At 40.6% G+C, this 10,394-nt stretch overlaps 1 protein-coding gene across 2 annotated transcripts in view; it reads left to right on the top strand.

Moving 5' to 3' along the window:
• Positions 1-9,005, top strand: part of NDUFS1 (NADH:ubiquinone oxidoreductase core subunit S1) — a 38,878-nt gene extending 29,873 nt beyond the window's left edge. The window contains exons 15-19 of one of the 2 annotated variants that reach the window (XM_003785005.2): positions 585-739; positions 4,987-5,162; positions 6,125-6,259; positions 6,357-6,429; positions 8,737-9,005. In XM_003785005.2, coding sequence (XP_003785053.1) covers positions 585-739; positions 4,987-5,162; positions 6,125-6,259; positions 6,357-6,429; positions 8,737-8,828 — 631 coding nt within the window. In that variant the 3' untranslated portion in view covers positions 8,829-9,005. The remainder of the gene's footprint in view (positions 1-584; positions 740-4,986; positions 5,163-6,124; positions 6,260-6,356; positions 6,430-8,736) is intronic. The other variant, XM_023510433.1, reaches the window with a different exon arrangement.
• Positions 9,006-10,394: the final 1,389 nt, after the last annotated feature.

Consider the following 10,394-nt stretch of genomic DNA (forward strand, 5'->3'; position numbering starts at 1 on the left):
GTTGTTTGGCGGGTCCGGGCTGGGGATTCGAACCCGCCACCTTAGGTGTACGTGGCTGGCGCCATAGCTGGTTGAGCTATAGGCGCCGAGCCAGACCTCCTTTTTAAAATATTACTTACCTCTTGTAAGAGTAGTAATGCATATTTATAGAAAAATTTTATAAGGGCCTATACCAGTGTATTAATTCTGATTTTTTTCTGAATTACAATTGTATGAGTTTAAATTTCTCCTGTTTGGTTTTGAAATCGTGACTTTTCTCCAATGAGTATGTGTTTTGTGTCTTAATATACTGAATAAGAGTCAAATTTAAGGCAATTACAGTTGGCATAAAGTTTCTAAAATTATTGAATATTACCTCATGAAAAGACACAGTGTCTTAAGCATCTTATATCTGTTTGCCATTCTCAAAGCAATAAAAGACTTGTTTTTCTGGTTTTGACATCTATTTTAAGTGGAAAAGATTCTTTGACAGCATGAATGAAAAAGAGATTAGACATTATTCTAAGAATTTTAGAGTAATAAACATTTAATTTTTTTATACTGAAAATATGGCTGTTATGCTAAAATTCATAATTGTTTTACAGGGTTGCGAATCAAGTAGCTGCTTTGGACCTTGGCTATAAAGCAGGGGTGGAAGCAATTCGCAAGAACCCGCCTAAAGTACTGTTTCTCCTAGGAGCAGATGGAGGTTGTATCACACGACAGGATTTGCCAAAGGATTGTTTTATTATTTATCAAGGTATCACCTGTGATTATGTATATTAGAAACCATTTGGAGTGGCGCCCGTAGCTTAGTAGTTAGGGTGCCGGCAACATACACCCAGGCTGGCAGGTTCAAACCCGACCTGGGCCTGCTAAACAACAATGACAACAACAATAAAAAAAATAATAGCCAGGCGTTGTGGTGGGCACCTGTAGTCCCAGCTACTTGGGAGGCTGAGGCAAGAGAATTGCTTAAGTCTAGGAGTTTGAGGTTGTTGTGAGCTGTGATGCCATGACACTCTACCCAAGGTGACAGCTTGAGACTCTATCTCAAATAATAATAATAATAATAAATAGAAACCATTGGCAGTGTATTTATGGACTGGGTATTTTTCATTTGTGTATTTGGCCTCCCCCCACAGCCACCAGGTTGTTTAAACCAAACTATAAATGTTACTAGTTACATAATTGATACTGCTATTAAGAATGATTGCTGGGCTCGGTGCCTATAGCTCAACTGGCTAAGGCGCCAGCCGCATACACCTAAGGTGGCGGGTTCGAATCCCCAGCCCGGACCCGCCAAACAACAATGACGGCTGCAAACAAAAAATAGCCGGGCGTTGTGGCGGGCGCCTGTGGTCCCAGCTACTTGAGAGGTGGAGGCAGGAGACTCGCTTGAGCCCAGGAGTTGGAGGTTGCTGTGAGCTGTAATGCCACGGCACTCTACCCAGGGGGACAGCTTGAGGCTCTGTCTCAAAAAAAAAAAAAAAAAAAAAAAAAAAAAGAATGATTGCCTACAGCTGGGCACTGTGGCTCATGCCTGTAATCCTAGCACTCTAGGAGGCTGAGAAGGGTGGATTGCTAAAGCTTACAGGTTCAAAAACAGTCTGCTCAAGAGCGAGATCCCCATCTCTAAAAATAGCCGGGCATTGTGGTGAACACCTGTAGACCCAGCTACTCAAGAGGCTGAGGCAAGAGAATTGTTTAAACCCAGGAGTCTGAGGTTACTGTGAACTGTGATGCCACGATACTCTACCGAGGGTGTCAAAGTGAGACTGTCTCAAAAAAAAGAAAGAAATTACTGCCTGCAACCTGAGCAATATAGCAAGACTCATCTCTACAAAAAAGCAGAAAAACTGGCTGGGTGTGGTGGTACATACTTAAAGTCCTTGCTACTCAGAAAGCTGAGGCAGGAGGATTATTTGAGCCCAGGAATTTGAGATTGTAGTGAGCTATGATGACACCACTGCATTCTAGTTAGCAGAGATCCTGTCCCCCCAAAAAATAACCTTCAGGAGAATTAGAAGCAACCTAAATTCCCTATAATAGAATGGTTAAATTATAGTCTAACCTATGAAATAGCATAATAAACATTAAAAGTCAATTTTTCAAAGAATATTAAACACTTATAAAAATCAAGGGAAAGCACTTTATTTTATTTTATTTTTTTTGTGACAGAGCCCCTAGCTGTCACCCTGGGTAGAGTGCTGTAGCATCATAGCTCACAGCAACCTCCAACTCCTGGGCTCAAGCAATTCTCCTGCCTCCACCTCCCAAGTAGCTGAGACCACAGCCGCCTGCCACAATGCCCGGCTATTTTTCAGTTGCAGCCATCTTTGTTTGGCGGGCCCAGGCTGGATTTGAACCCACCAGCTCAGGTGTATGTGCATGGCGCCTTTGCCGTTTTTTGAGCCACAGATATCGAGCCTTATTTTTGAGACAGAGTCTTAGTATGTAATCCTCGATAGAGTATGGTATCACAGCTCACAGCAACCTCAAACTCTTAGACTTAAGTGATTCTCTTGCCAAGTAGCTGGAACTACAGTCACCTGCCACAATGCCTGGCTATTTGTTGTTGAAGTTGTCACTGTTGTCTAGCAGGCCTGGGCTGGGTTCAAACCCACCAGCCTCAGTGCCTCAATGTGGGTGGCACTGTAACCACTGTGCCGCAGGTGCTGAGCCAGAGGGAAAGCAGTTTTATATAAATAGTATGAAAAGGCTCAGCTTCTGTAAACCAAACTCTGGGTTTGGTTCATTTGCTTGAATTTTCACTCATTATAAATGTAAATCAAGTTTCTTTCTTTTTTTCTTTTTTTTTTTGAGACAGAGTCTCAAGCTGTTGCTCTGGGTAGTGCTATGGTGTCATGGTTCGCGGCAACCTCCAACTCTTGGGCTCGAGCAATCATCTTGCCTCAGTTTTTCTATTTTTTTTTTTTTTTTTTTTTTAGACAGAGTCTCAAGCTGTTGCTCTAGGTAGAGTGCTGTAATGTCATAGCTCGCGGCAACCTCCAACTCTTGGGCTCAAGCAATCATCTTGCCTCAGTTTTTCTATTTTTTTTTTTTTTTTTTTTTTGAGACAGAGTCTCAAGCTGTTGCTCTAGGTAGAGTGCTGTAATGTCATAGCTCACGGCAACCTCCAACTCTTGGGCTCAAGCAATCATCTTGCCTCAATTTTTTTTTTCTTTTTTGAGACAGTTTCACTATGTCACCTTCGGTAGACTGCCATGGCTTCAACAGCTCACAGCAATCTCAAACGCTTGGGCTTAAGCAATTCTCTTTGCCTCAGCCTCCCAAGTAGCTAGGCGCCTGCCACAATGCTTGGGTGTTTTTATATTGCAGTGGTCTTTGATGTTTAGCTGGCCTGGGCCAGGTTTGAACTCGCCAACCTGGGTGAGTGTATGTGGCCAGCACCCTACCCACTGAGTTACAAGCGCCTCCAGTTTTCCTATTTTTAATAGAGACGGGTCTTGTCCTGGCTCAGGCTTGTCTCAAACTTGTGAACTCAAGCTATTCACCCACCTGGGCCTCCCAGAGTGCTAGAATTACTGTAATCAAGTTTCCCTGGAATAGATGGAGTGAAGGGTATTTCTGATGTTCATGGAGAAAAGTATTGCATAACTGCTTCATTTTACACATGCACACCATATACTCAAATTAGGCTTTGTATTGCAATGGCATATAAAAACATTGTGCAATATTTTTTATCTTTAGTTTGATAAAGTTAAACCAAAATGTTATCAACTAAAATCCTGTTCCTAGTCCTTTCAGAGATAATCATTGGTAATGGTTTTTATATGCACACTAGACACATCTTCCTGTATGTAAACAACCATATACACAAATGAGATCAAACTCTTATTTATTTATTTTTTTTTGAGACAGTCTTATTTTGTGGCCCTCAGTAGAGTGCTATGGCATCATAGTTCACAGCAACCTCAAACTCTTGGGCTTAAGCTATTCTCTTGCCTCAGCCTCCCAAGTAGCTGGGACTACAGGCGCCTGCCACAACACCTGGCTTTTTTTTTGTTATTGTTGTTGCAGTTGTTTAGTTGACCGGGGCTGGGTCTGAACCCACCACCCTCGGTGTATGTAGCTGGCGCTGTAACCACTGCTACAGGTGCCGAGCCGAGATCAAACTTTACATGTATTATATTATTCTCTAACTTTCTTTTACTTAACTCAGGTCTATTCCTAAAGGTCAAGTTTCTTTTTGAGCTTACCAGTCTTGTTGAACTGTTAATGAGTGAGTCTTACAGAATAGTATTTTCAATCAATTTCCGTTCTCTCTGTCTCTTTTCTTTTTTTTTTTTTTGAGATGGAGTCTTGCTGTGTTGTGCATACTAGCTGGAAGGCAGTGGCTTTCTGCAGCCTCAATCTCGTGGCCTCCAGCAATCCTCTTGCCTCAGCATCCCCAAATGCCAAGATTACAAGCATGAGCCACTGTGCTTCGCCTATCATTTTCTGTTTATGCATTTTCCAGTATTATTATTGTTCATGTTCTCTTCTGTACTTTGTGTTCCTCCTCCATTGCAGTCTACTTTGCCAGTTTTCACTAACTGGTACATCTGAGCATTTCCACTTTGTGACCGTTTCCATTTTGTAAGCATCAGTATACTTAGGTGCCCATTAAATATCTGTGTATTAACATTATACATATTTGCATAAAATAGTCTCCGAGAATACATACCAGATGCTTTAATGGTAATTTTACTTGGAAAGAAAGTTGAATTGGGTGTGAGATTGGCTTTAATTTTTATTTCTTCTCTACTATATTATTTTAATTTTAAAAATACTTCTGCTGGCTCAGCAGCTATAGCTGAGTGAGTAGGAGTAGAGCGCCAGCCACATACACCAAGGCTAGCGGGTTTGAGCCCAGCCTGGGTGTGCTAAAAATACTTCTGCAATTAAAAAAAAGGGATTTAAAAGGATTTATACCATTTTCATGTATAGTAGCAAATCAGTTTTTTACTAAAATGTTGTTTGCTGTTTTTCATCTTCTTACAGGACATCATGGTGACGTTGGAGCTCCCATAGCTGATGTCATCTTCCCAGGAGCTGCTTACACAGAGAAATCTGCTACTTATGTCAATATGGAGGGCAGAGCTCAGCAGACTAAAGTAGCAGTGACACCTCCTGGCTTGGCAAGAGAAGATTGGAAAATTATAAGAGCCCTTTCTGAGGTATTATTTTTGAAGCATTTCTTAATAATGCTGCTTAAAGGGACATTTAGCATGTTAGCTTGTTGGAATGAGTTTCAAGGTCAAGAAGAATTGACAGTCCGAAATGCAGAGATGATTTACATATTTTCTATACGAAAAATGTATTTACAAAATACAGATTTTTTTTAAGAGACAGAGTCTGACTTTGTCACCCTTGGTAGAGCTGTGGCATCACAGCTCACAGCAACCTCCAGCTCTTGGGTTTAGGTGATTCTTTTGCCTCAGCCTCCCAAGTAGCTGGGACTACAGGTGCCCGCCACAATGTCCCGGCTGTTTTCTTGTTGCAGTTTGGCCCGTGCCGGGTTCAAACCTGTCACCCTCGGTATATGGGGCTGTTTATGGGGCTGGCGCCCTACCCACTGAGCCACAGGTGCCGCCCCAGATTTGTTTGTTTGTTTGTTTGGGATTCATTGAGGGTACAGAAATACAGATTTGAAATTGTTACTTTTTTTTTTGAGACAGAGTCTCATTATGTCGCCCTGGGTAGAGTACCATGGTATCACAGCTCATTGTAATCTCTGACTCTTGGGCTTAAGCATTTCTCTTGCCTCATCCTCCCAAGTATCTGAAACTACAGGTGCCCACCACAACACCTAGCTATTTTTTTGTTGCAATTGTCATTGTTGTTTAAGCTGGCCTGGGCCAGGTTCAACCCTGCCAGCTTTGGTGCATGTAGCTGGTGCCATAACCACTGTGCTGCAAACACCAAGCCATGAATTTGAGTTTTTGATATTGTGTTTCCCACTTACCTACATCCGTAATGAACACGTGACTGCCAATGGACAGCAGTAGATTTTTCAGTAGTATTACATTATTTCACCATGGTTACAATTATATATTATTTGACATTTTAAGATATTATAGCTTCATGTCATTTTTTGAGACATACCTGGTATGTCTTTTTAATACCTGGTATATTACAGATTGCAGGTATAACTCTTCCATATGATACTCTGGATCAAGTGAGGAACAGATTGGAGGAAGTCTCTCCTAATCTTGTTCGATATGATGATGTTGAAGGGGCTAACTACTTTCAGCAGGCAAATGAACTGTCCAAGGTAAAAGCTTGGCTATGTGTACTTTTCATAATGATGTTATCTACTGGTATAACAGTACTAGTTTTTAATACTATTATTGGTCTACTTTTATGTGCAGCTAGTGAACCAGCAACTTCTTGCTGACCCACTTGTTCCACCTCAGCTAACCATAAAAGACTTCTACATGACAGGTATGTTAACTGCCAGCATAACTCTGCCAAAAGTGAAAGGTGAAAAGGAATCAAATTGCTTCATTTAGGATTATAATTTCAACCTGTGATTGGTAGTATTTGGCATTGTTAACCTTCAAAGGAAACTTTGGGACTAATGTAATTGTATTTTCTGATTATATGTTAAAGTTTTTTGTTTTTGAAATATAAGCAAAGTTTTAGACTTTAAATATAAAATTTTTAAAATTATAACCAGGCTAATGCCTGTAATCCTAGCACTTTAGGAGGCTGAGGCAGGAGGATCCCTTGAGCTCAGGAGTTCGAGACCAGCCTGAGCAAGTGTGAGACCCTGTCTGTACTAAAAATAGAAGTAATAGGTGGGTGAGAAATAATAGTAGCTGTAGTCCCAGCTACTTGGGAGGCTGAGGCAAGAGGATTGTTTGAACCCAGGAATTTGGGGTTGCTCTGATCTAAGCTGACTCCATGGCACTCTAGCCTGGGCAACAGAGTGAGATTATGTCACGAAAAAAAAAAAAGTTAATTATTATTATACTTACGTTTTTAAAGACAGCATCTTGCCCCAATTGATGCACAGTGCATGATCATAGTTCATTATAGCCTTGAACTCCTAGGCTTAGGCAATTCTCCTGCCTCAGCTTCCTTAGTAGGTAGGACTTCAGGCACATACCATCAGACTCATGCCCAGCTAAGGTTTTTTCTTTTTTCTTTTTTTTTGAGACAGAACCTCAAGCTCTTGCCCTGGGTAGAGGGCCGTGGCATCACAACTCACAGCAACTTCCAATTCCTAGGCTTAAGCAAGGCTCTTGCCTCAGCCTCCCAAGTAGCTGGGGCTACAGGCGCCCACCACAACACCCAGCTATTTTTTGTTTGTAGTTGTTGTTGTTTGGTGGGCCCAGGCTGGATTTGAACCTTCCAGCTCTGGTGTATGTGGCTGATGCCTTAGCCACTTGAGCTACAGGCCCTGAGCCTCTTTTTTTTTTTTTTGAGACAGAATCTCACTATGTTGCCTTCTGTAGAGGGCTGTGGTGTCACAGCTCACAGCAACCTCAAACTCTTGGGCTTAAGCAACTCTCTTGCCTCAGCCTCCCAAGTAGCTAGGATTATAGATGCCCACCACAATACCTGGCTATTTTTTTTTTTTTTCTCGGCCCCGACCACGACCACGGCCGCGACCCCGGCCTCGAATGCCGCTGCCGAAGCCTCCACGGAAACCACCACGGCCTCCCATTCCAGGGCCCCCAGGGCCTCCAGGCCCTCCCGCTGCACCTGCGTCATCCGCCATTTGGTGTTTTTGTCGGAAAAGAAAAGAATACCTGGCTATTTTTTTTTGTTGTAGTTGTCATTGTTGTTTAGCAGGCCCTGGCCGGGTTCAAAACCTCCAGCCCCATTGTATGTGGCTGGTACCCTAACCACTCAGCTATGGGCACTAAGCCAGAGATCTTACTTTCTATGTTGCCTAGGCTGGTCTTTGACTCCTAGCCTCAACCAGTCCTACCACCTTGGCCTTCCAGAGTGTTGAATTGCAGGTTTGATAGCCAGGCGTTGTGTCGGGCACCTCTAATCCAGTTACTTGGGAGGCTGAGGGAAGAGAATTGCTTAAGCCCAGGAGTTTGAGGTTGCTGTGAACTGTGACACCATGGCACTCTACTGAGGACAACATAGTGAGACTGTCTTAAAAAAAAAAAATTGCAAGCTTGAGCCATTATACTTGGCTACTTTCATATACACACACACACATATATATATGTATGTATGGTGGTTTTTTGTTTTTGTTTTTGTTTTTGAGACAGAGTCTCGCTTAGTCACCCTTGATGGAGTGCTGTGGCATCTTAGCTCACAGCAACCTCAAACTCTTGGGTTCAAGTGATCCTCTTGCATCAGCCTTCCAAGTAGCTGGGACTACAGGTGCCTACCACAACGCCTGACTATTTTTAGTGACAGGGTCTCCCTCTGGCTCAGGCTAGTCTCAAACCTATGAGCTCAGGCAATCCACCTGCCTCAGCCTCCCATGTGCTGGGATTATAGGCATGAGCCACTGTGTCCAGCCTTTCCTATAATTTTTTACTGGTTGCATACTGGTGTGTCATCTAACTGTTCTGTGATTATTTAATTATTCCTAGGGGGTAATCATTAAAAGCCATTAGCCAGGAAGGGGCTTATCTTTGGAATTTGTTGGCTACATATAATTGCACAGAACCTTACAGTCTTCCTCCCCCCTCAAAAAAATGTGTGCAACATTAAAGTTTTGCTGTGCTTTTTTTAAAAGAGGTATATTATCAAAATGCACATTTTCTTAATATCTTTCAGATGCCATTAGCAGAGCCTCCCAGACAATGGCCAAGTGTGTCAAAGCTGTCACAGAGGGTGCCCAGGCAGTAGAAGAGCCATCCATTTGCTGAAATGTTTATTAGGGATTGGGTTTTGCTACAAATAATTAATGTACAGTTAAATTGGAGTGATCTCTTATAGGTTTATCTCTTTTTAAAAACAAAATCTGAATAATATACTATTTGAGATTATACTCTGCTTGTTTGAAAATGATATTGCAGTTATCAAAGAACTTCATAGTTTCAAAAGTACTTATGTATTGTGTGTAAACATTGTTAAATAGTTCAGTAAGACTGTATTATGTAGATACTATTTCATGTAAAGACATTGATAATCTTTGTGACAAATACAAAAATATCCTTAAAATGTAAATTTTTTGTTTATCTTCATAAATCACTTAAGTTTGTAAAATGGATGAAATGAGAAAAACTTCCATTCACACCCATTTTTTTTTCTCATACCAAAGAAAAGATTTGCACATTCTGTCAGGGTAGGTAAATAGAAAAAAATCTGTAATGTAATCACATCATCAGATATGTATCTTGGACAACTATATTAATAGTATTCATAATAACATTAGCTAATGATTATTCTGCTTTTTTGCATGAGGCACTTAGTTTTCCATGTATTATCTTCTTTTGTCCTGGCTGCACCTCTATGAGGTAGTAGTAAATCTCATTTTATAGCTGAAGAAACTGAACCCCAGGTATATTAAGTAGTTTTCCCAAGGCTGCACAGCAAGAGTTATAGACTTAAGTCTAGTTCTCTTTTACTCCAAAGTCCATTATTTTTAAATGCTACACATTAATACAGATTCTACATAGATTGTTACTTCTGAGAATTACTATAATATTGAAGTTTAAAAGACAACACTTTTTGTTTTTTCTTAAATTTTCTTTTAGAGTATCATGATGATTTATGTGGCATTTTTCTTTGTATAATAGATTATGCATTTACACACACGTAGAATGAGGGGAGGTCTCAAGAGTTATATTTAAGATTCTCAGTGATATTCTTTATGCATTATATTAACACCATCTGTAGTGATAAATAAATTATTTCAGTAATAGAAGACAAAACTACCAGCTTTCATAATTTTCAAATGTCAAAACAAAAAAGAAGTAAAAATTTTATAGTTAACCTAAGGGATCATGAAGTAGATTAAGTTTTCTTTTAAATCTATATTCAAAATTTTTTTGTTTTGTAAGCCTTATTTCTTTCTACTTTCACTAAATTGTTAGCCTTGCTATAGGATGCCATTTTTTGATAAAACATAGGATAAGGTTTTTATTTTATTTTTATTTATTTTTGAGACAGTCTTACTCTGTCACCTTGGGTTGAATGCCATGGCAGAATCATAGCTCATAACCACAAACTCTTGGACTGAAGTGTTCCTTTTCCCTTAGCCTCCCAAGTTGCTAGTACAACAATAATTTTTCTGTTTTTAGTAGAGACAATGTCCCGCTCTTTCTCAGGTGGTCACCAACTCCTGAGCTCAAGCAGTCTACCTGTCTTGGCCTCCTAGAGTGCTAGGATTGCATGTGTGAGCCACTGGCCAGGGTAAGATTTTTAGAGTTGTAGTATCTCAACTTTATCTTTAAAAGTTGTACAACATTTGTCACATGTAGTAGCTTTTT

This window comes from Otolemur garnettii, unplaced genomic scaffold (genome assembly GCF_000181295.1).
Source record: "Otolemur garnettii isolate 467f Iridium unplaced genomic scaffold, OtoGar3 scaffold00013, whole genome shotgun sequence".
NCBI classification, from domain to species: domain Eukaryota; kingdom Metazoa; phylum Chordata; class Mammalia; order Primates; family Galagidae; genus Otolemur; species Otolemur garnettii.